This window comes from Sus scrofa, chromosome X (genome assembly GCF_054392235.1).
Source record: "Sus scrofa isolate SSC_HxYL_T2T_F1_AM1 chromosome X, Sscrofa_HxYL_maternal_Yorkshire_Landrace_v2.0, whole genome shotgun sequence".
Lineage (NCBI taxonomy): Eukaryota > Metazoa > Chordata > Mammalia > Artiodactyla > Suidae > Sus > Sus scrofa.
Window position 1 is genome coordinate 18,761,537 of NC_139401.1, and position 26,033 is coordinate 18,787,569.

Genomic DNA, 26,033 nt, shown 5'->3' on the forward strand with positions numbered 1-26,033 from the left:
AACGGTTTTGTAACAGACTCACTGTACGAAGGGAGAAGCAGTCCACCTCGCTGGGGTACGTGAGTGACGTTTTGCCACAGTGCTGACACCTGGGTTGGCTTATGATTGTTGTTTCCCCCATTTTCGAAATCTCATCTCTCCAGACATTTGAAATCTCTAGCTCAGGGCATTGTTTATGTATCACAACATTCTCTTGTTCTGGTGATACTACTGAGTTGACCGTAAAAATCACAAAAGCACTGATGAAGGGTGTTTAACTTTAAAGGTCATGAAAGAATGGGTTGAAAAAGAGAGAGAGATTTAAACAAAAATCTTACTGTGTTGTAGAGAAGTGTCTCTTAAAGTATGCTTCGCCTCCATGCCTACTCCATCGGCACCTCTGAGGGCTGAGCCCAGGAACCTGTGTTTTAACAAGCTTGCCAGGTGATCTGTAAGCACATTCGAGTTTGAGAAGCGCAGTTTAGAGGATTTTATGTAAAATGAGACTCACAGATTGTACCCTCTTTGGGATAATAGTGAAAACGCTAACTTCGGCTGTAGGAAACTAAGACTTTTATGAAACCCTAGATTCTCCTTTGAAAGTTTCCAAATCATAGACTCCGGTTATCTATGCCAGGTCATTGAGCCTGAATTCGTGTGTTAGACTCGACTCTGTTCCCCTCTGAGCACCTTCACCCAAGTAATCGGTATTTGTCTTTCTGATGTCATTTCAAAGGTTATCCTCAGGGAAGCCTTTGTATGACCTCCTGACTCACTCTCATAATACATGATTTTCTCCTTTGCAATTTCACATTTATTTTTAGGATTACTTGATGAGTGTTTATTTCCCCTATGAGGCTATAAACTTCATGAGGGAAAGGACCTTGTCGGTTCTGTTAACTGGTGTATCCCCCAGAGTCTAGATCAGTGCCTGGCACACTATAGACGCTCAGTAAATATTTGTTGATTAAATATATGAATAAGGAGTTCCCGTCATGGCGCAGTGGTTAACGAATCCGACTAGGAACCATGAGGTTGCGGGTTCGATCCCTGCCCTTGCTCAGTGGGTTAACGGTCCGGCGTTGCCGTGAGCTGTGGTGTAGGTTGCAGACTTGGCTCGGATCCCAAGTTGCTGTGGCTCTGGCATAGGCTGGTGGCTACAGCTCCGATTCGACCCCTAGCCTGGGAATTTCCTTGTGCCGCGGGAGTGGCCCAAAGAAATAGCAAAAAGACAAAAAAAAAAAAAAAAAAAAAAAAAAAGACACAAAAAAAATATATGAATAAAAGCAAGACAAGGGTAAATATTCTTTTGTTTGTTTTGCTTTTTAGGGCCGCACCCACAGCATATGGAGGTTCCCAGGCTAGGGGTCTAATCAGAGCTGTAGCCACCGGCCTTCACCACAACCACAGCAACGCGGGACCCAAGCCGCATCTGTGACCTACACCACAGTTCACGGCAATGCTGGATCCTTAGCCCACTGAGCGAGGCCAGGGATCGAACCGGCAACCTCAATGTTCCTAGTCGGATTCGTTAACCACTGAGCCACGATGGGAACTTCAAGGATAAATATTCTTAAAATTCTCTAAAAACTTTTTCAGAGGCTTTACTCCAAACTCTTATTAGTCATCTGAGGCAATACGACAAGTATTTTGAAGGCCATGGATCTTTCACAGGCCTTGCTGTAGCTAATAGTTTCAATATTCGTCCAAGAAACCAACTGTTCTTTGTCTTCTGTGTTCTGGAAAACAAAAATAGTCGACAGGGAGGCAGTGAATTGCAAAAAGAAAACTTGAAGAACCTGGAACTTGCCTTTTCCAGGAAGCAGGAAGTAGTTCTCTCATCTAGGTTGTGTTGTTCACATTCTCTTGGCAGGTCCTATCCTATCTGCCTCCATTATTGTGGGGTTGCCGAGAAACCTATTAAAGAATCATTCTAGAATCTACCTCTGGAAAGTTCTAGATGACGCCAGGGAATCCTCTCTAAGTAAGATCTAAGTGTGGCGATGGATTGTGTCCTGAGCCTGCAGGTCAGGCTGAAAGATTCAGCAGCCAACAAAGTGAAGATCTAGGAGTCTCTTTTTTTTGAACCTGTGTGGAACTGGTAAAGCTTAGAGGGAAGGGTAAGAACTCTTAAAGGAGCAGGTGAATGAGATGCGGCTCGGCACGGACCCATATGATTGAAAGTTACCCTCCTACCTCTCTGTGTTTAGTTGTTTGGCCAACTCTGGTAGACTTAATGTTTTGTGTATGGAGCTTGTCGCACTTTAGTAAATATTGTATCAGAGCTGTCTTTAGAGAGTGGAATTGGGTCACCTTCGTGTACTGGAAAGAGTACTGGCCACCAAGTTGTAGGACTGATGTTGGGGAGGCTACTTAACCTCTCAGGGCCTGGTTTCCTCTTCCATAACATGAAGGACCTTTCTGAACAAACCCGAAGGGCCAGAGTATCCTGCCACATCACAGGCTCAGCTGTTACACAGCTCTGGGCCAAGACTCTCATGATGATCTTACACGGGGACTCCGCCATCTGGGCCTAGTTCAGTTTTGCCCGATTTCCAGTGCTTTGATATGAGAGGGAATTGCATAAATGTATATTCTTTGTTTTACTTTTGTCTTGGAATGGCAGATTAATAGCTCCTGCAGAAGGAAAAAAAAAAAAAAAAGCAGCAGTAAGGAATTACCATTGTTCTGCCATTGACTCATGCTAGATGTCACACTGAGACGCATGCAAAACGCAGGCACATACAAGCTAAAGGAACAGATTGTGGCAATATTTAAAAATATCACAGCTCTGTAAATAAGAAGCAGTTCTGATAAGCTGATTTGGAATTCATGCAAAATACCCATAACTCTGAAAATCAGAATTGTACACTGCCAAGGTAAATTACTTCTGTGCAGTGAGTACAGATCCAGGTATGTTGGATTATGTGATAATACCTAGCTCCCTTGGTTTACAGATACTCCTCTCTCCTGGGCCTCTTCCTTTCCAGATTGTTCCTTTTTTAGTCTCCTTTGTTTGCTCTTTCCTCCTCATTCCCTTTAAATCTCTCTATTCCCCAGGCTTCTGATTTTGCCCCTCTTGCCTTCTGATTTTACAAGCTCTCCCTGCCTGTTTTATCTTCTCTAATCGCTTAGCTGTTACCAGGAACCCGGTGACCTCTTTAATCAGCATCTGCAGACCTGAGTTATCTTCTGGGCTTTAAACACGAGCTTATACTGCCTCGGGGACATTTTAACTTGTTATTTCTCTGCACCATAAACATGCTTGTCCCCTTCCCTCATGCCCTGTACCCAGCCTGGGACCTGCGGGGTTTATTACCTGAAAGGCTTTTGCATTTGGCCCCTCCTCTCCACCTCCACCGCCATGCTTTCAGCCAGCCTTTATCGGCCGTCTCCTGGATTCTTGCAAGAGCTTCCTCGTTGATCTTCCTAGGGCCGGCTCTTTCCTAGGTCATCACGCTGACCCCCAGAGTGAGCTTCTTCAAGTGTGAATCTAATCAGATTCCTCTCGGGCTCCCTCTCACTTGAACGGGGTCTGTAATCTGGCAGCTCACACAGGAATCTGTATAGTGTTTTGAGAAAATGAGAATTACTGCCTTTCATCGATTCCAAGATGCACATTTTTTTTTTTTTGCATTTTAGCACCTCTGAAATTGGAATATGGATTAAAATCAATGGCGTGTCATAGTTTGATGGGTGGCTTTTTTCTTTCTTATTGGTGCGTAACATAATGGTACACCTTGTAGTCAATGGCATCCTAAATTTGTAGAAAGTTACTCATTCTGACTTTCAAAAATAGGGAGTTTTACATAAAAATATGTCCAGCTTCTCTTGAAAAATTATACTGGGCAACACTGGGCCAACATTTCTGGATGGCAGCCTAAGAGGGAACTACCCGTAAGTAGCAGCTGCCTCATTTAGACAACGGCTCTCTAGAATGTCCCATCATTTCCACCCAGAGTGCTTTACTCATTTATGTTATCTACTCCAGCCCATGTAAGCATTTGAAATTGCAGTCCCTTCCCTGCTTAAAGTGTGAATTCTTTGCTATTGTTAACAAAAACCATCAGGAGTTCCCATCGTGGCTCAGTGGAAATGAATCTGACTCGTATCCATGAGGACGCAGGTTCGATCCCTGGCCTCACTCAGTGGGTTAAGGATCTGTTGTTGCCTTGAGCTGCAGTGTAGGTCGCAGACAGGGCTCGGATCTGGCATTGCTGTGGCTGTGGTATGGCGGCAGCTACAGCTCCGATTCCACCCCTAGCCTGGAAACCTCCATGTGCCGTGGATGCGGCCCTAAAAAGACAAAAACAAAAAAAAACCAAGAATGATCACGGTTGGCACCAGCCTGCCTCCTCAGGTTCACCTCCCCACCCCCTGCTCTCCACAGCCTCTATCCAGTCTCAGGAAACATTACTCAAGTCTAACTCGCTCCTGCGTTCCCTGGAATGCCCTCGTCCATCTCTGTATGGTCTAGGAAGCATTTCCCGACTCGCCCTGGCAGGGCTCGTATCCCTCTGGGCTCCAGCAACACACGGCCTGTCTCTGTATCTACACCTCCTCCTTTTGCTTTTCTAAATGCCTGCACCTGCGGCATGTGGCATTCCTGGGCCAGGGATTGAAGCCAAGCCGTAGCTGTGGCAACTCCGGATCCTTTAACCCACTGTGTTGCGCAGAGGATTGAACCTACGCCTCTGCAGCAACCTGAGCCCCTGCAGTCAGATTTTTTTAACCCACTGCGCCACAACGGGAACTCTGGACACCTCCCTGTCTTGCCATCATTTGTGGACAGGCCCATGTCTCTCATTCCGCTGTGCGCCTGGGAAGGAAATGGATCGGAATGCTTTTATCTTTGTGTCACTGCCTCGTAGCTGGAGCTTGCTCAGTAAGTGTCTGTTAAGAAAAGGATGGATGGGGTACGTTTTCTCACTGGGATCTCTGTTTTTTGAATTTTGCCCATGGAGAGAACACTAAAGGTGACGTCAGAGAGAAGGACAAGCGTCGTCCTTAGTGCTCTGAGTTTACAGTGGAAGATGCTGCTTCTGGCTGGGCTTTAGGAAGTGCCTTGGCAGTTAGCGTCAGCCCATGGGGACTTTAATATCTGCAGACCCAAAGGCGCTAAGCCAGAGCCAGCTCTGAAGTTTGCTTTTGTTTTGTTTTAAAATTAATTAATTAAGGGAATTCCCCTCATGGTGCAGTGGAAACGAATCCGACTAGGAGCCATGAGGTTTCGGGTTCGATCCCCGGCCTTGCTCAGTGGGTTAAAGATCCAGCGTTGCTGTGAGCTGTGGTGTAGGTCGCAGATGTGGCTTGGATCTGGCGTTGCTGTGGCTGTGGTGTAGACTGGAGGCTACAGCTCCGATGAGACCGCTAGCCTGGGAACCTCCACATGCCGCGGGTGTGTCCCTAAAAGGACAAAAGACAAGAAAAGATTAATTAATGTTTTGGCTGCGCCCACGGCATGGGATCAGATCTGAGCCATAGCAGTGACAACGCCTAGTCCTTAACCACTAGGCCGCCAGGGAATGCCTGAAGTTTTTAAAAACATTTATTTTAAATTAGAATAAAACCGATTTCTTGTCGTACAGTTCTGTGAATTTTGACCTGCGGGTAGGTTGATGTAAGCACCACCACAATCGGGGTACAGACCATCGCCTCCAAATTCCCTTTTGCTGGTCCGTTGTAGTCACACCCTCCCTCACCCCCTAAACCATGGCAGCCACTAATCGGTTCTCCGTAACGACCGACCGACCGTTTTGTCTTTTGGAGGATATCCTTTAATTATACTCAGCGGTTTAAACCCGCCTTCTTTCACCAAGTGTAATGCTTTTGAGATTCCTCCAGGTTGTATGTATCAAAAGTTTGTTCCCTTTTACTGGTGAGTTGTGTTCTACTGCATGGAAATAGTTTGTGTATCCATTCCCCCTTCCAAGGAATTTTGGGGTGTTTTCACTATTTGCCCATATGATCCTATGTACAGGTTTTTGTTTGAATATAAGCTTTCATTTCTTCAGCGTAAACCTCCTGGGGTAGGATTGCTGTGATACGAAAGTGTATGTGCAACTTTCTAAGAAACTACCAAACGTTTTCAGAGTGGCTGTACCATTTTGCATCCCTGCCCCCCCCCCCCCCCCCAGCAAAGTCTACGAGCTCTAGTTGCTCCACATCCTGGCCAGCATCGCATATTGTTAGAACTTGTGAAAAATCTAGTAGGTGTGCAGTGTTGTTTCACTGTGCTTTTGATTTGAATTTCTGCTTCCTTGAATCCATTCTGGGGAGCAAGAGGGGGAAAAATGGTCACCTCACCACAGCGTGGTGGTGCTTCCAACTCTGATCTTCTTCAGTATGCCCTCTGCTGTTTACTTTCCAGAGTCCTGTGTTAGTTATTTATTGCTGTGTCACTAATTACCAAAAAACTTAGAGGCTTAAAGTGCACATTTATGATCTTACAGCTTCTGTGGGTCCCGAACCCGGGCATGGCTTATGTGGGCCCTCTCTCTCAGGATCTCCCACAAGCTGCTGTAATCAAGGCGTTGGCTGGGCTGCAGTCATCTTAAGGCTTAGCTGAGGAAGGATCTGCTTCCAAGCTCACGTGATTGTTGGCAAGATTCAGTTTCTCCAGGACTGTTTGACTCAGGGCTTCAATTCCTTGCTGGCTTTTAGCCAGGGACATGCCGCAGTCCCGTACCACGTGGGCCTCTGCAGCATGGCAGCTTGCTCCAGCAAAAGCACGCAAGTGGCGAAGGCAGTGGAGAGAGTCTGGTAGCAAGACAGAAAGTCATGATCTTTCATAACCCAACACATTTGCCATGTTCTGTTGATGAGAAGTTAGTCATTAGTCCGGCCTCACACTGAAAGGGAGGGATTACACAAAGGCATGAACACCAGGAGGCCGGGATCACTGGGGGTCGCCTTGGAATTTGCCACAGTCTTCAAATAGCTGCTCCATGGAGCCTGTCCCTGTTTAATAGCTTCACTCCATTAGATAGAGTGGAGTGCTGTCCTTATTCTGTTTTAATTTCTGTGAAGCTTTTTCATTTGATTTGTGAACATTCAAGATTAATTTAAGGAAGTTGGCTCTCCCCCCCCCCCCCCCGCCCCCCGCTTTTTACGGCTGCACCTGCAGCATGTGGAAGTTCCCTGGCCAGGGGTCGAATTGGAGCTGTCGGTGTGGCCTGCACCACAGCCACGGCAACACTGGATCCGAGCCACATCTGTAACGTCTGCCGCAGCTTGCAGCAATGCTGGATCCTCGACTTACTGAGCGAGGCCAGGAATCAAACCCGCATCTTCACAGAGACAACGCCGGTTCCTTAATCCACTGAGCCACAGTGTGAACTCCAGGTTTTTGTTGTGTTTTGTTTTTAACTCAAGCTATCTAGGACAAAGCTAGGGATAGATTAAGCAGTGGTCAAAATTCTGATATCTACTAATCTTCTGTTTATTAAATCACAACCATGGAAAGCTCAACTTTCGTACCTAAGATGGAGCCTTTTCGATGATGAATTTATAAACTTCAAAACGTGACGGCTATTTCAGCCTGTCATTGTGGCTGCTGACCAAGTGACCTTAACAGACAAGTCTATCTCGACAGCGCTGGCCTTTATGAATTTATTTCACCTGCTAGTGACTTATAATCCATTTTTGATTTATTTTAATGATTTTCTAATAACTTGCCAAATCTGGCTTTTCTTGTCTCCTACTTAATATGGTTTTTCAATACCCAGAACTCACCCCTGGAAGTGTGCTTGATCCTTTCTCTTTATTAAAATGCTGAAACTACTTAGTATTCCTACCCTCTCTTCAAAAGGAAGCAAACTCTTTAAATCAAGGTTCTTCAAATGTTTCTGATCATGAGCCTCTCACAGTGGAAGCTTTTTGAGAATGGATCTCTGATACCGTTATATCTGTTTATTTACAACGAATTCTACCGAACTCATACATCATGTACATTATCAAACGTACACGAAAATAGGAAATTCAAAAAGAATAATAGTTAAAAATATGCGTTCTAATATTTTGCTTTCTGTTGTCCAGCAGACCTTCTGTGCATTTGCGGTGGGACAGGTACCTCAGTTTGGAGACTACTCGGGGCTAGGAAGCTGGGATTGGGTGTGATTGCTGACCGCTGGCTCTGAAATGGAGCAGGACCCTGTGGGACCTCCCGGGTACAAATCCTTTCTGTTTCTAGTTTGTAGGAAATAGACTTCATTCAGCCTCCTTGATCTTCCCTGAGTTCCAAAGGGCAGATTTAAATAGTCAGTCACTAATCACGGAAAGGAGGGAATGCAAAAACAAAGGAGTAGGAGTTCCCGTCGCAGCACAGCAGAAACGAATCCGACTAGGAACCATGAGGGTGCGAGTTCTACCCCTGGCCTCCCTCCGTGGGTTAAGGATCTGGCGTTGCCGTGAGCTTGTGGCGTAGGTCACAGATGCGGCTCGGACCCTGCGTGGCTGTGGCTGTGGTGTAGGCTGGCAACTGCAGCTCCCATTGGACCCCTAGCCTGGGAACCCCCATGTGCTGTGGGTGCAGCCCTAAAAAACAAACAAACCAACAATAAAACAAAAGCAAAGGAGTAGCGGTCACGAAACAGTAGTGCAGCAGGCACCTGGTTCCTTGTCAAGGAGCAGACCTCGCGGTACCTTTGAGTTCTTCCGCAGGCACTGAGGCCCCTACCTCGGTGGAGGAAGGGAACTTTAGACTGAGCACAAGCTTCCTGGACTCCATCCTGTTACCTCACCACCAACCAGTCAGAAGAAAGTCAGCTCACTGTGGAAGATAACGAACTCTCTGACTCCCCTCCCCAAATGATTCTCCCTTTAGAAACTTTCACAGCTGAGCAGGATTTTCCGAGTTGGCTTTGGGACACTAGTCCGCCTTCTCCCCAGGTTGCTGGCCTCCTGAAGTAAAGCAGCCTTTCCTTTCTAACTACCACTCAGATTATGTGGATCACAGGGCAAGAGTCAGGTTTGGAGGCTTGCTTAGGGCTGGGCGTATTGGCTTTTGAGCGGCCAGCAGCTGAACCTGAGTTTGGTGACAGCCCTGGCACCGGGGCTAGCTAGAGGGCTGGCTGCGAGTTGCCAGAGCTGGGAGGCCAGCCCCGTCCGAGCTCCCCCCTTTGGTGCCTACAGGGACTGAGGTCGCAGGGGCCCTGAGTGGGCAGGCACCCGAAGTACTCAGCACCAAATAGATGTGCACACATCATTTTTTCTCTGTCTATTCCCAAGTCCAGCTGCTTTGCCTAGATTCTAGCACATCCCCCCGTGTGTATCATGACCAGTAATGGGAGCTGCCCGTTAGGATGATTTTCTTGGTAGAAACTTGACCTGTGGCCAGCTCCGGGAAGCTTGTGAAGTAGGAGCGGCTGGCCTGTCGTACCCATTCTGCCTCTCGTGAGGTCACCAGGCTTCTCTGTTCCCCTCCGTCTTTGCATAGTTTGCTACTACCATAGACTAACCAAGTGTCCTGGTTCGGGTTCCCTCAGAAGCTGACCCGGAGACAAGCATTTGAGAGCAGCTTTATTTGGAAGGCGAATGCAAACCCAGGAGAATTGGGAAGGGAAGGAGAGACCACTAAGACAGCGAAGCAAGAGCAGGTCCAGCCTGCAGAAGTGGAGAGGCTGCCATTTTTCTTTTTTTCCCTTTTTTTTAGGGCCTCACCCATAGCACATGGAAGTTCCCAAGCTAGGGGTCTAACAGAGCTGTAGCCGCTGGCCTATAGCACAGCCACAGCAAAGCAGGATCCAAGCTGTGTCTTCGACCTACACCGAAGCTCATGGCAACGCCAGATCCTTAACCCACTGAACGGGACCAGGGATCGAACCTGCGTCCTCGTGGACACTAGTTGGGTTCGTTACTGCTGATCCACAAGGGGACCTCTGGGAGGCTGCCATTTTTCAATCAGTAGATTTCGATGAACGCTTTTCTCTCTCTGCTTGTAAGTAATTGCATTACAATTAGGAACTCAGTTCATTTTGATTTTTGTTTCACATTCTTTCCCGTTTCACATTCTTGTTAAATTACACCTTTTTTTCTCCCTCATCTCTTTGCTTCTTGTGAACGCCTACCTTCTGGTCGTGCAATTGTCAGGTCTCAGCCAGGGCATCGCTTCTAGAAAGGCTTTCCTCATCCCCCTTTCTGTGCCCCTTACCTGTCCTGTTAGAGATTTTGTCATTCTGTATTGCTTTTTCATTTCATGTAATCAGTATCTGTTACGTGCCTGCCACTGTTTTATGTTCCTGGAGCTTCTATTCCAAACGGGGAGACAGTTTTTAAATTTGTAATTTTATCTTTATTTCTTATTTACTTACGTGTTTGCCTCACCCGGTCGTATCCATTTAGTTCGCTACTTATGTCCCTGTCCCTCCGCACAGTGCCCGCCACATAGAGGGTGCTCATTAAAAATGTGTTGCATTGTGGAGTTTCCTGGTGGCCTAACAGGTTAAGGATCTGCTGTTGTCACTGCTGTGGTACAGGTTCTATCCCTGGTCTCGGAACTTCCACAAGCTGCAAGTGTGGCCAAAAAAAAAAAAAAAAAGTGTTGAATTGGATAGAAGAGCACAGTGCATCTTTGTTAAGAATGATTTGGTGTTTCTGTGGCCTTTTCCAAGGGGGAAATTGAGCTGTCACCTTTCCTATTGACTCTTCTCATGCGATGATGTGCCCACGGAGAGAGAAATCGACCCACCTGGTCTGTGAGGGGTATAAGTCTCTTAATGAGTGAATTTAGAACTGTGAATGTTATTTTGTCCTTTTTTTTTTTTCAGACTTGGAGAACACATCCCTGCCTAGCAAGAAGAAAGCCAGAGAGCATCTGCAAAGAGGCGGAAAGCTTCATTTTGTGAACACAAAAGGTGCTGACTGAAGCAGTTTAGTGTAATGATTCTTAGTGGAGGTTCTGGAGTCGAGGTGCTCGAGTTCACATCGCAGCTCTGCCACTCATTTGCTTTTTGACTTTGGGCTCTAGTTCCTCATGTGCAAGTAGGAATAATAATAACATATAGCTCATCGGATGGTGTGTGGATTAAATGAGATTAACACGTGTGAAATTAAGGGGTGCCTAGAGCATGGCAAGTGCTCAATGAATGTTATCATCGCAGTTTATTCCCATACATCGTGGCTGGTTCATTTAACATGGCAGGCTGGCCACAGGACTCGTCGTGGTGCTCAAAGCAACATTTTAGCGTTCTTCATACAGTGGAACAATATGGCGAGGTTCTTGATTTTAAGCAAATCTAAATTTTATGCAAATCCCGTAAAGGGCACAGCCAATCCATTTCGTGGTGCAGAGACTGGTTATTCAAATAACCACCTAAATCATGAGTTCTTTCCCTCCTTTCATTTCTTTCTGTGATTAAAGAAATACGGAGAACTTACTAGCACTCAGAATAGGCATTGACTCAGTGGTGGAAATATTATGCTTCGTTGTTTGGATGTGTGTGGTATAGGTATTAGGACTAGAATTAGGATTGAGGCTACTAGGGCTAGTACGCCTTCTAGTTTATTAGGGATTGAGCGTAGAATTGCGTAGGCGAACAGAAAGTATCATTCTGGTTTGATATGCGGTGGTGTATTTAGTGGGTTTGCTGGAGTGTAGTTGGGGTGAACTCTTTTCCCTTCTTCTAGGTTCGTTGGGTGGTCTGATAATTAAATTGATATGACAGATTAACCGGAGAAAAACAAATTTCATTTTGTACCTACGGGGTCCCATAAAGATGGGATGACTCCAAAGGCAGCCAGGTAATTGAAGCCTGTGTAACATCCCGAGCTGAGGAAAGGGGCTCGGGGTCGGGGGTCCAGAGGAAAGGAAGGCTGTTTGCAGGAAGGCAGAGGAGAGGTTTGGAAAACAGACATCTGTGAGACGGATGAGTTTCTTAGGTAAAAAGGTATCTCTGGTGATAGGTCTCTTCCTGGTACAGGGCCCCTTTCCAAAGTCATTTTAGGCAACCGAGGGGAAGGTACAGAGCTTCTCCTAAATCTGCTGGGGTTTCGATTGCCTTTAGCTCAAAATAATTCTCACGCCCAAGTGGCATATTTTGGGTGGCCAAACCTGCTCCCCTCCCGTACCTCTTTTTGCGTTTGGTGCTAGAGATGCCGAGAGGAATGGGCGGGGATCCTTTTCCTTCAGGATTTCACATGTAAAAGGGCAAATAGCTGCGCTCTTTGGGAAGTTCTATAATTGGACATGCACATGGCTTTGAGAGCCAGAAGACAGAATGACTAACTCCCCTTTGGTGATTCAGGAAAGGCTTCACACCGAGGAGGTGACATTTGAACAACTGTATCTAGACAGAGCCGTCATTTGATCATTGTGGATGGAATAGGCATTTGGCAGAAAAACCAGCCATATAGCGACATTATCCACTCTTTTTTTCTGGGAGCCTGGGTAATCGGACTGTCACTTACAGTGCATATGGCAGCCTCGTCAGGTCCGAGTCTTGGAGTCTCTGCCTTGGAAACCGGTATGGTTGTATTGCCTCGTAATGAGGCCCTCTGATAATATTTAATATGTTAATAGGAGTCCAGAAGCCCAGAACTGCCTTTCCAGTTATTTTTAAAGTGACTCCATTAGATTAAATAGTAAGCTAGGTAACCACTTTACTGCATCTCCTGTGGTTCTCAATTGCAGAAAGGAATTGGCTAAAGAGCAGCTTGGGTGGGGTTATGAAATGATTATGGCTGGAGACTTTTAAATCCTGGCTCAGGATGCCTAAGGCCAGCAAGCTCGAAAACACACCTGCTGTGTAACCTGCTAGGAGGCGTTTGGGAGGAATATTGCTGTTGGTGTAGCTGCGGTCGGTGTGAGACCCCAGGAACAAGATCGCCCCTGGATTGCCTCAGAAGCCAGCAGGCCTGAGGCCGGTGGCATCCCGTACGGCCGCGGGCACTTCAGTTTTTCTACTGTGTCTTCTTCCTCTTCTCAAACTCAGCAGACTCGCAGGTCAACTTTCCTTTTCCGTTTCGCCGATGAAAGGGGGTGATACGTTTGTTAGCGAGCAAGGGCGCCTGTGCCTGTGGTGCAGAAAGCCCGACTCTGACAGCAGGGGATTGCAGCAAAGTCAGGGTTTATGTGCAGGGTGCCAAGCAAGGAGAGAGAACAGGCAGTTCGTACTCCAAAGACCAAACTCCCTGATGGCTCGCGGCAAGAGTGTTTAAACTGAGTGTTGGGGAAACGGATCGTAAGATGCGTGCTAAGCTCGTGGACCTTTCTCTAGTTGGTTCAGAGGTAACAGGATGATGTTTCTAGAATCTCAGCCTTCTGGTCCCAGCCGACCTGATGGCCAGCACGGCGTCTCATCCTGCACCTGGGTGAGGTGGCGCAGTTTCTGGGCAACAGCTCAGATATGCCTCAGATTGTTGTGCAGGCCCCTTCCGGAGGCGCGAGGAGGCCTCTGACTCTATTGTCCTGATCATGAACTGCTCGAGTCTGCTGTTGGGAACTCAGGGAGCCGTTTTTCTCTCCTAACAAGAAACGGGACACAGAGGAACTTGTGTGCCCAGGAAGGCCCTACAGAGTCCTGCTTGGTTTCAGCACGCCCGCTGGTTTTGTTTTGTTTTGTTTGTTTGTTTGTTTGTTTTTGACCTGTCGCAATCCTGTGGGGGAACAGGTGCAGGGCAAGAAAGGGAACCAGGTTTTGCACAGAGAGCTTAATCACGAGCTCGGCAGAGGAACTCGGTTTTAAGGGGACCCGGTTTCATGTTTTCCAACAGGCAGCTGATGGAATAGCTGGAGGGGTAAGAATGTCATTTAAGTGAATTTGCAGTGTAGCAGCCAAGGGCTTTTCAAGTCCTAACGAGGACTGTTTGGTGTTCCCACTTTCTTCTCTTAATGGTGCCCAGGCTACTGTAGTGTTTTATCCTCCGTGGACCTACACAGTCAGCCACTGAGTGCTTTTCTGCCCATTTTTTCGGAAATTCATCTTTTATTTTTGTACTGATCGGATTGTTTATACAAACAGCAGTCTGGTCCTGCCTGTGCAGAGCCTGCTCCCCTTGGAAGCAGTCATGTGACCACAGCCCATTACTTGAGCGCATCCCTTTATCTCTTGGCAGGGAGCAGGGCAGGGTTGGGGCAGCCAGCTGCGGCACCCGAACCAGCCCAGCCGCTCCCGGATCTGTGGCTCTGGGCTGGCCTTCCAGGCTGAAAGGCAAAGCCTGTTCAAGTTATTTCTTTGTGTGTGTGCATGTGTATTTATTTTTTGATTTATTTAAACAAGAGCTCTCCCTTCAGAGAGCTGCAGAGACACGAGATGTGTGGAGTGTGTGAGTGTGTGTGTGTGTGTGTGTGTGTGTGTGTGTGTGTGTGTAGGAGGATGCTCCAGAGAGAGCTGGAATTGTACCTCTTTTCTTTCAGGCCTCTACATCCCTCGTAGAGAAGTTTTTTCCCGGTTTTGTTTCTCTTGAGACACCTGGGGCGAGGATAAACCTCTGCACTGACCAAGCAGAAGAAACAGGTAATATGTTTGTTTGTTCTCCAGTGTTTTGGGCAAACGGAAGTCTACATCGTAAGCCTGTATTGTATAGCAACCGAACAGGAAATGTGCGCTCTCTGGAGTTTATTTTATTGCTTTGTAATTTCCCGGAATGTTTTTTCTCCAAGATGCTGATTGCCAATCGGTCGTCATCGTCTTAAAAAGCTGTACAGGGGACTTGGCAGGCTCAGGGATTGTGGCCTATTTCACATGAGCTCCGTGCTTGGGAAAACTCTGTGGCCATTTGAGAGCTAGAAAGGAGAGAGGGATATTTTTGAGAAACACCTCTGGGCCCCTCCTGGGGCGTTCCCGATTAGAGTTCATGTTCAGAAATCTTCCTTGAGCTCCCTTGCCCTCCTGTCTCAGAGGACCACAGGGTTCCCATGCATCTGTAAGAAAGGGAAATTGAATTGCCTGCAGTGTTCGAGAATTCTCTTTGGTGGTGTAGTGCTCCCAGAGATTGATCAAATTGGGTCCTGAAACCAAGGCACAGCTAACCTTTGGGTGGACAGACATTTTTGCTCTTTGAACGTTGAGTGGAATGGGCCTTCAGTTCTGCCACAGATCCGCTGTGCCAGGGAGCGTGAGGTTGCATTTCCCAGTCTGGGTTTCTTCATCCTGTGATATATGGGAGGGCTGATACCTGCCCTGAAGGTCGCCGTGAAGGTGAACTGGAACAATAGAAAGAGAAGGTACCCCCTGCGCTGAGTAAATGTCCCTCAATGATTTTAGCTGTTATTATTGTTACTGGTAAAGCCTTTTTTTTTTAAGATCCTTGTGCCCTCAGGGGAAGAGAGTCCATTTCTGTGTGAGTCTGCACTTACACTTGTCCTGGGAGACACCCTCCGGGTTCTGGGAGGCCCCTGACAGTGCATCTGGAAGGAAGACATTTGCGCAATCAGCACTTGGCGCACAATGGGTACCACCCGGGCATGGCTCCTCCTAACTCACCAGCTCGGAAGAACTGCTCTTTGTTCCAGTCGGTTTTTTCCACTACAGACCTTCTCCGTAGTTTTCATTACAGGTCTGTGAGGTAGGGGTTACTGTCCCTATTTTCTTTGGAGAAAACTGAGGTGCGGAGGAATTCACATCTAGCTGAGAACTTCAACTCTGGTTTGTCTGACTTCTAAACCCCTGCTCCTTTGGGCCAGCCTTACGCACAGCACAGCGCGTAGGAACAATAGGTATTTTTGAGATACTTTATCTCAAAAGGACTGCCTGCAAGGCTCTTTGGGGTACAGTGGACGCTATAGCTCATTCTTAGCGATTCATATTAGAGATGCATATTAACACCCAGAAGGCTCTGAGGAGTCCTGTATTAAAGAAACCTTTTAGTCCTACTTCTCCTGCACTTATTTGATGGTGGACCTGTTTTGATCTTATTCCTAGAACCATAAAGCACACAGATCCTACTCTTCCACAGACACACTGCGGAAAACCTGGCCCTAGGCCAGGCTGCCTCCCCATCACAGTTCAGTCTGATGCAGCAACAGACACCCTCAGATACCTTCTGCTGCTCAGTATCGTTTCCCCTTTTTCTCACCCTTTCGTGGACCCAGGATTAATCACCAGCTCAGTCTTAGAGACCTTCCCTGACTCATTTAAGACCCCGGACGGAAGCAAGTGCTACAGTGGTGTTTTACTGGAAAGGTAGTGGCGGAAGGGGCCTTTCTAGAATGGTCTGCCAGAGATTCCTCTACCCTTGTCTGTGCTCCTTAGTTATCTCTAGGCCACAGACCTCTGTTTCAGTGAAAGCCGAAGAGAATGCATCAGGCCGAGCCTGAAGAGCTGTCTGTTTTCCATGCTCGTGTCTCGCCACCCAAGGGGGAGGAATTAGACCGGCCTGCCTACCTCTCACTTTGAGGGCTGGGCTGTGGGGCCCTCGACTGACGGTGGGCTCTGCATTTGGAGTCCTCAGGGCCAGAGCTAGAGGACAGATTTCTCACAAAAGTCACTATCTCTAGGGAGAGCTGAGCTTCAAGCATGGGAATCCGCCCAATTCACATCTAGAGTGAGTGCCACCGGCAGAGCGGAACCAAGGTCAAGGTGGCTGAGCCAAGGTGTGGGTGTTCAGTAGAGATGCACTTTGAAAGAAAATCAAGAATGGATTAAGGAGTTCCCGTCATGACGCAGTGGTTAATGAATCCGACTAGGAACCATGAGGTTGCGGGTTCGATCCCTGGCCTTGCTCAGTGGGTTAAGGATCCAGCGTTGCCGTGAGCTGTGGTGTACGTTGCAGACGTGGCTCGGATTTGGTGTTGCTGTGGCTCTGGCATAGGCTGGCAGCTACAGCTCCGATTAGACCCCTAGCCTGGGAACCTCCATGTGTCGCGGGAGCAGCCCTAGAAAAGACAAAAAGACAAAAAAAAAAAAAAAGGATTAAGAACAACTTGGGGTGTCTGAGGGTGCTTGGTGGCCAAGGCAGGGTTGGCTGCAAGGGCCATCTTTTGTTCTTTCCTTCTGTTTCCACCTCAGGAAGTGAAAAGCGGTTAAGCTGAAAAGAACCCAACACGGTCCTGCAGTCCCACCCTCCAGTTCTTTCCCGCTAACCTCCCCTCCCTGCGTAAAAACCTTTTAGCAGAAGCCCCAGAGGACCTTCCTTTTGCAGATTATGAGCCAGTCCCAGTGATGAGTCACTATTTTATGTTGATGCTTTAAAACCATCCTTGGTGTGTATCGGTAGGGGCAGCAGCACTAAGTTTCGAGCTCTTTTTGGCCAGTGTGCGCCTTTTCAGTGGTTTACGTCACCCACTGCGCTGCGGCATCCGGGGGTCTTTGTGAATGCTGCACACCCCCCCACCTCTTGAGCTGGAGAACCCCTTTCAGGCCCCAGGGGATCATTTCTTCAGAGACTTCTTTGGCACACTAAGTGCTTATCTAATGCTGACAGAGGGTGAAGCATGGGAGAAGCCTAGATTTGTCGAAAATAATGGAAAATCCCCAAATCATTTTTTATCAGATTTGTATCACCCAAGTTCCTGTTGTGGCTCAGTGGGTTAAGAACCCGACTAGTATCCACGAGGATGCAGGTTCCATCCCTGGCCTCGCTCAGTGGGTTAAAGATCCAGTGTTTGCCACAAGTTTGACCTCCTAGCCTGGGAACTTCCATAGGCTCCAGGTGTGGCCCTAAAACAAACAAACAAACAAATGTGCAAATGGATGCAGATTTGCATCACCCAGAGATGTCCTCAAAGGCACATGCACTGCTTACAAACGTGCCGCCCTCTCAGGGTTTAAGTGGGAGGTTGCAGTCTAGGTTGGGCAGCGTGTGGGAGCAGTAAGTGGGACCTGGCCTTAACCAGCCCTTGTTTTGTTGAGAATTAAAATGAGCTGCCTCTTTGTTTTCTTTTGTTTTACCTGTTACCCGAGGGAATTAAATTATTATTATTTAATAATGTAAAAAGTCTTAACAGCAATTTTTTTTCTAATAACCCAAGACTTCTAGAACAACTCTTATTTCTATCATGATTTAAAACTTTTCTTTAAAAGTGAATATATGAGCACTACCCCTTTTCTGGTTTAATAAAAGGCTTTTCTGTAATCAACTAGCATGTATCTGTGCACAAAATGATGGACTAATAGTTACTTTTAGCATTCATTTTTTTTTCTTTTTAGGGCCACACCCGTGGCACAGGGAAGTTCCCAGACTAGGGGTCGATCAGAGCTGCAGCTGAGGCCTTCACCACAGCCCCGGCAACGCCAGATCCGAGCCACATCTGTGATGTACACCGCAGCTTGCAACGATGCCAGATACTTAACCCACTGAGGGAGACCAGGGATCGAACCCACATCCTCACAGAGACGACGTGGGTCCTTGACCCTCTGAGCCACAGTGGGAACACCCTTGGCATTCATTCTTTTTTAAAGGACCCTGGCTTAGGAATATTTATTCCCTTATTCATTCACTCATTCATTTGGCATTTATCAAACACCTGCACGGTGAAGGGCACTACATAGGTGCCAGAAATTCCAGGAGTGTTTAGAAAGAAAGGTACCCGTGGAACTTATAATCTAGCAGAAACGTGCTCAAGTTGACACTTTTTAGTATGTGGACTTCTGTTTGTTGTGAAATGAATTAACTGAAAGGTGGCTGAGAACCAAATGCCTTTGGAAAGATAGTGCTTTGTTTTCGGGTTTTTTTTCCTCTGGAAAAAAATTGAGTTTGAACTATATCACTTCTTATCATTGAATTGGTGTTGCCTAACTCAGTGCCCAATGCTTATGTAGTCATAAAAAGGGGTAGGAAACACAGCCTAAGGATGGAAGCAAAGCCCAAGGGAGATGTGGAGAGTGGTGTTTCTCAAACTGAAATATGGGGAATGCTTGTGTCAGAGTCTCACTAAGGGTGCAGTTTTAATTGCAGATTCCCAGGCCCCTGTGTACTGCTTGAATCCAAGCATTGGCAGCAAAACCTGGAAGTCTGCATTTAAAAATAGTCTCCCTGGGAGTTTCATTGTGGCTCAATGGGTTAAGAATCCAGCATTGTCACTCCTGTAACTTGGGTTGCTGCTGTGGCAGGGGTTTGATCCCTAGCCTGGGAACGTCAATTCCCTGAGTGTGGTCAAAAATAAGTAAATAAGTAAATAATAATAGAAGAAATTCTCCCATGGTAAGTTTTGCGATGCTCATGTAGGAGAGCACATGGAGAAAGTCATCCGGACCAGATGAACTACTTCGAGGGGTGAAGGAAGAACCCAGCAGACATGTTGCCATGGGCACTGCAGATAACCTCTGAGAAATTCCTGAGAATGGAGGAAAGGCAGGTGGTGGGTACATAGTGCCCCAGTTTCAAAAACGAGAAAAGAAGTTCTCCTGTGGTGCAGCTGCTTAAAGGATCCAGCATCATCAGAGCATCGGCTCGGGTAGCTCTTGTGATGTGGGTTCTATCCCTGGCCTGGGAACTTCCACGTGTGGCCAGAAATGAAAAAGGACTAACAAAACTCGAGGAACGAATAAATGTCAGAAACCAATGCCTTATAATAGTGCCCCCACGCCTTTTCTTTTTAGGGCCGAACCTGTGGCCTATGGAAGTTTCCAGGCTAGGGGTTGAACTGGAGCTGCAGCTGCCAGCCTGTACCACAGCCACAGCCACGCCAGATCCAAGCCGCATCTGCAGCCTCCTGAGCCGCCACGGGAACTCTCAATAGTGCCTTTGAAGTCACTGCCTGAGATGACCTCTGGAAAAATTCTGTTCCAAACAGATGGGGTCAAAGCATTTAGAGGGAAATGCGATGATCACTAAGCATCACTATGGCTTCCCTACAACATCGTTTCTATTAGAGGATGTCAGGTGTTGTCGCGCGTTAGAATCACCTGGGGAACTTTGAAACCTCTTGGTGCCCAACTCCCACCCAGCACCAATTACATCCGAATCCCTGGGGATGGGCCTCAGCCATCACGCTTTTTTTTTTAAATCCCCAGAGACTAATTTGATGAGGCGCTGTCTGAGCCCTGGGACTTTTAAAAGCTCCCCAGGTGATGCTAATACGCAACAAAGTTTGACAGCCAATTTGTCTGTGTGACATTAGGCAAGTAGCGTAGCTTTCTGGCACTTTGTGTAACTTCTAGATGATTTAAAAAGTCTCTCCCACCTTTAAATTTCTATGACTCTGTTATTAAAAATAATGGCAAACTGATTTCCTTTCTCCCTTCCTTTTTTACTCCCTCCTTCCTTCCTCTCTTCCTCCTCCTCTTCTGCTGCGGCTGCTGCTGCTAGGATAGCCTAGAATGCCAGGTGTCAATTATATACCCTAATTTCGTTAAAATGTTGAGTGAAATTTCCTGTGACATCTCAGATAAGTCGGTGGGTAGTTATGATGCACCACCTAAGCCAGCAAATAAGCTCGGAGAGTGTGAGTGTGCTGGATCATGGTGACCCTGGAGAAGGGCCTGGGGCGGAAATGCCACAAGGGTTTTCTGCCCTTGGAGCTGACCCTGTTAACGTTTTTTACCCATGATGTAGATAAGAAAGATTTGTAAGAAATGCCTCTCTAATTTGGAAATAACCCAAGGTTTAGGAGCGTTAATTAATTCAGTATATAAAAGAAGCAGGCCTAGCTAGCTCCGATCGGAATATCTGTGTATTAAGGTTATTGTTGTTTTAAAAATATTTACATAATTCAGATATTTTGCTCACTTTATTTTGTCCCTTTCTTTAGTTGAATTGCCATTTTGAAGCTTTTAGTGTAGTACTAATGGAAAAACAGAAATGCCTGGCAGAGTCCCAAGTCTTTTGTTCTGTGACTTTGTTACCATTAAGAAATGCAAATAGATTAGATCAGGCTGGTTTGGAGCATCGCAAAATAAAGGAAACATCACCCAAAAAAGGCATGATGAGGTGGGATTACTGCAGGAAGGAATTTTGTTGAACACTTCCATGGAGTGATTGTGCAAGATCCACTGTAGCCGTTTCAGCTCATCATTTCAGCTCACCCATCGGAAGGCCTGCTGAGTGCGAGGGCCTGGAGAGCTTGTTTGGAAAGGGCACTTCCTGGTTTCTGATGCCTTAGTCCCCGGCGAGGCCTTGAGCCTCCTTTTTTTTGGTCTTTTTAGGGTCACACCTTTGGCATATGGGGGTTCCCAGGCTAGGGGTCAAATCAGAGCTGCAGTTGCCGGCCTACCCCACAGCCTCAGCAACGCCAGATCCGAGCTGCATCTGTGACCCACACCACAGCTCATGGCAACACCAGATCCTTAACCCACTGAGCAGGGCCAGGGATTGAACCTGCAGCCTCATGGATACTAGTTGGGTTTGTTACTGCCGAGCTACAACGAGAACTCCTTGAGCCTCCTTTTAACGAGTCAAAGAATTCATTTTCATTTGAATTTTGGCATAGTTGTATAAATGTATTGTTGTTGTCTCATGGCCATTCTCCGATTTGTGTTCTTAAAAGCCCAGGTAGATTTAACTTTTCTTTTTTGACCATGCTCGTAGCATGCGGACGTTCCCAGGCCAGGGAATGAACCCATGCGCTAACAGTGACCCCAGTTGCTGCATTGATAATGTTGGATCTTTAACCTACTGCACCATAAAGGTACTCCAGATTTAGCTATTTTGAGTTTAAAATCAAAGCATTTAAATTATGTCTGATCCTTCATATCCCATTCCTATATTTCAAATAGAAAATTCTATGCTCTGGAGTTCCCATCATGGCTCAGTGGAAATGAATCTGACTAGGATCCCTGAGGATGCAGGTTTGATCCCTGGCCTTGCTCATTGGGTTAAGGATCTCGCATTGCCGTGAGCTGCAGTGTAGGTCACAAATGCGCCTTGGTTCTGGCGTTGCTATGGCTGTGGTATAGACCAGCAGCTACAGCCCCGATTCGATTCCTAGCTTGGGAACATCCATATGCCGTGAGTGCGGCCCTGGAAAGACAAAAAAAAAAAAAAAAAAGAAAAAAAAATCTGTGCTCTTCCATTTCTATTTTTCTTTTCATTTTTAATGCTTTATTTCATAGAGTATTGATTTGACCTAGACATGGAAAAAATATAATTTATGTGTTGCAGAAACACAGTCTCTAGCTGCTCTGTTACTGTTGCTGTGATTTGGAAAATACACCAGGATTAGATTATGTCTGATCACTTTCCACATCACATGATCAGCAGCAGTTGAGAAGAAGCATGAAATGAACCCTGCTGAGCAACCCTTAGATACCTCGTTGTTAACGGGTGTTTTCCTCCCTCCCTCCGCATCAGGATCTATGACTGAAGTGGATCAGCCAGGAGGGGCTCCTCGCAGCGTGAAGGAAAGCACTTTTCACACTGTTTAGAATGAGAAGTTGAATTCATGAACACACATGATTAGAAGACATGGGCTGTGGCACTTCGTCTTCAGCGAAAGACAGGAAATCGGAGAATGGTGAGTGCCAGGAGCGTGCTGTCTCCCAGGATGAAGAGTGGGGTGAGCTGCGTTCACCCTCTGCCCCTTTCTCATTTACTCATGCAGTTCTCTAACTGCTCAGTGCCATTCTGCGCGAGGCACCATCATTTGAACTGAAGGTTAAATATTGGGATAACGTAGGAGTCTCCCTTAGGAAGATGTAGCTTTGAATTTATGTTGTACCATCACGTATTATCCGAGAGAGATTTTATGTTTGATTTGATTTCAGTTGAAAATATACCAATATAAAATCTCAATTTAAAACTCAGTGGCAGGGAACACGAAAGCCTCTCTGTAAATTTATATCTGTGTATTCAATACGCTTATAAATAGCTCTATCCATACCTACGTGACATGTGGCAGCAGCATTGCATTTTTATTAGATTTTATAACAGTGATTAGATTTTTTTTTGTCACTATTCAACACGGAACTTCATGAGATTTGATTCATGTTTTTAGAATATTCTAGGTAGAGTTTGAGAAATGCTACATCATCTGCCTCCCCTGAAATGTATTGTTTCTAAATAGATGATGTGCCCCCTGCGCCCCCGTTTTATTAGAGGCTTCAGTATCTCCTTTGTTTGTTTTGTACTGAGGTGCTTTCTCATAGATACTAGAATCTAGTTGAAACTCCCTTGAGTATTTAAGGGACATAGGATCCACATGCAGATTAAACTAAAACCAAACAAGCTGGGATGATTATATGAATAACTTGCTCTTAAACTCCATTCCTTTGTTATCTGGGTAACAGATAACTTTCCCAATTTCTATTCCACATCTTGGTTTGGGAAGTTACTCAGGCTTAAGGTGCAGAGTTTAGGATGCAGAGTATTCTAATTAGTGTGGGATGTTTTCCTTTGGGAGTCAAATACTGGTCTCCCTCCCAGCTGCCTTGTGCCAGTGAGTTAGCAAGTTCATCTCTGACACTGGAGCAACAGGAGATTCACTCTTTTGAATCTGTAAGCATGTCATGAAATAAACATTTCAAAGCTCCAGCTGAACTAATTCCATGGTAGTAATTTATTATAAGAGTAAAGAGAGTAATTCTCTTTTTATATCTAAGATTACCCAGAATTTAAAAAATTTAGCCAAATTTCTTAGGTTAAAAAAAAAAAAGCCAAGCCCAACTCATAAATGTAAATTCTCTCTTTTTGAAATAGTTTTCAACTTTTAAAATGTTACATGTCTATGGAAACATTAACTTTGACTTAGGGATGTCTTTTCCTTTTTGTTACGGCTGCACCTGTGGCATATGGACGTTCCCAAGCCAGGGATTGAATCCGAGCCGCAGCTGCGACCTCTGCCACAGCCGTGCAACTCTCTGGCTCCTTTAACCCACTGCTCAGGGCCAGGATCAAACTTGTGCTCCCACAGAGACCCAAGCCGCTGCAGTTAATTCTTAACCTGCTGTGCCACAGCAGGAACGCCATTGGATTGCTTTTGCTTTTAAATGATTTATTGAGATGAAATTCTCAGAACACAAAATTAACCATTGTATTTGTATTTATTTACTTATTTTTAATATATAATGATTTTGATTTTTTTTTTCCATTATAGCTGGTTTACAGTGTTCTGTCAATTTTCTCCTGTACAGCGCGGTGACCCAGTCACACATATGTGTATACATTCTTTTTTCTCACATTATCATGCTCCATCATGAGAAAATTAACCATTTTATTTTATTTTATTTATTTGTTTATTTATTTTTTGGTCTTTTTGCTATTTCTTGGTCTTGGGCTGCTCCCGCGGCATATGGAGATTCCCAGGCTAGGGGTCCAGTCGGAGCTGTAGCCACTGGCCTACACCAGAGCCACAGCAATGCAGGATCCGAGCCGCGTCTGCAACCTACACCACAGCTCACGGCAACGCCGGATGGTTAACCCACTGAGCAAGGGCAGGGATCGAACCTGCAACCTCATGGTTCCTAGTCGGATTCGTTAACCACTGCGCCACGACGGGAACTCCAAAATTAACCATTTTAAAAGGAACAATTCAGTAGCACTTGGTACATTCAAAAAGTTGTGTAAATATCACTTCTATCTAGTTCCTGAACTTTTCTCTCGCTCCAGAGTAAAACCCCTTATCTCTTAAGCAGTTTTGCCCTATTTCCCTCTTCCCCCGGCTCCTGGCACCCACCAGTCTGTGTCCTTTCGCTATGGATTTATCTGTTCTGGACATGTCTTGAAATAGAATCATATACAATGTGACTCTTTGTGTCTGGCTGCTTGTACTTAGCAGAATGTTTTTGAGCTTCATCGGTGCTGTAGCGTGGGTCAGCACTCCGTGCCTTTTTAAGGCTGGACAGTATTTCACTGTACATCACCTCTTGTTTATCCAGTCACTTGGCGGACATTCAGATGATTTCCACTTCTTTGGCTCTTGTGAATAGTGCTGCTATGTACGTGAGTGTACGTGGACTCATTTGAGTCCCCGTTTTAGTTCTCTGGGGTACATACCTCGTTGTGGAATATCAGGGTCATGTGGGAATTCTCTGTTTAACTCTGAGAAAATGCCAAACTGTTTTCTTGGGTCACTTTTTAAACATCTTGCAACTTTATTGAGCTATAGTTGGCACGCGATACAGTTCACCGGTTGAAAGTGTAAAGTTCAGTGACTTTTGGGTATATTCCTGGAGCCACACAACCATCATCACAATCAGTTTTAGAGCATTTTCACCCCCACCCCCGCTCGCAAACCATGAGCAGCTACTCCGCCGACCTGCACATGCCCAGCCCCGGCCATCACGGGTCCACTGTCGGTCTCTATAGACTCGGGCTCTTCCGGACGTTCCGTGTACATGTGTCATCAGGCGATATGGAGACTTTTGTGTCTGACTTCTTTTATTCAGCATGACATTTTGAAGTTCATTCATGTTGTGTCATGAGTCAGGACTTCCTTCCTTTCTATTGCTGAAGAGTATTCCATTGTGTGAATGTTACACCATCTTCATCCGTTCCTCAGTTGACGGGCGTTTGGATTGTTTCTACTTTTTTTTTTTTTTTTTGTCTTTTTTGCTATTTCTTGGGCCGCTCCCTCGGCATATGGAGGTTCCCAGGCTAGGGGTCCAATCGGAGCTGTAGCCACCGGCCTACGCCAGAGCCACAGCAACTCAAGATCCGAGCCGCGTCTGCAACCTCCACCACAGCTCACGGCAACGCCGGATCGTTAACCCACTGAGCAAGGGCAGGGACCGAACCCGCAACCTCATGGTTCCTAGTCGGATTCGTTAACCACTGCGCCACGACGGGAACTCCTGTTTCTACTTTTTGACTGTTGTGAGCAGTGCTGCTATGAACATTCATGTATAAGTTATTGTGTAAACACATGTTTTCAGTTCTCTGGGATAGAGACTTCGGAGTAGAATTTCTGGGTCATATTGTAGCTCAATGGTTAACATTTTGAGAAACTTCCAAACGGATTTCCCATGTGGCTGCACCATTTTATATTCCCACCAGCAATGTATGAGGGTTCTTATTTTTCCACATCCTTAGCAACACTTGCTCTTGTCTGTCCCTTTGATTATACCCATCCTAGTGGATCTGGAGTGGCATCTTATTAGAGTTTTTATTTGCATTTCCTTAATGTCTAACGATGTTGATCATCTTGTCATGTGTTTATTAGCCATTTATAGATCTTCTTTGGAGAAATATTTATTCAGATCAGTTGCTATCTTTTGAGTTATTTATTTTTATATTTTTTGTAA

At 46.1% G+C, this 26,033-nt stretch overlaps 1 protein-coding gene across 10 annotated transcripts in view; it reads left to right on the forward strand.

Annotated features, from left to right (window-relative positions):
• PPEF1 (protein phosphatase with EF-hand domain 1) overlaps positions 1-26,033 on the forward strand; it is a 139,317-nt gene that overhangs the window by 12,751 nt on the left and 100,533 nt on the right. For 2 of the 10 annotated variants that reach the window (XM_021080644.2, XM_021080646.2), the window contains exons 4-6: positions 10,746-10,832; positions 14,333-14,432; positions 22,147-22,309. In XM_021080644.2, the coding sequence (XP_020936303.1) occupies positions 22,261-22,309 (49 nt within the window). In that variant the 5' untranslated portion in view covers positions 10,746-10,832; positions 14,333-14,432; positions 22,147-22,260. Of the gene's footprint in view, positions 1-1,901; positions 2,100-10,745; positions 10,833-12,231; positions 12,441-14,015; positions 14,153-14,332; positions 14,433-22,146; positions 22,310-26,033 lie in introns of those variants that run through there. The other 8 variants (XM_085008660.1, XM_085008664.1, XM_085008658.1 and 5 more) reach the window with 7 other exon arrangements.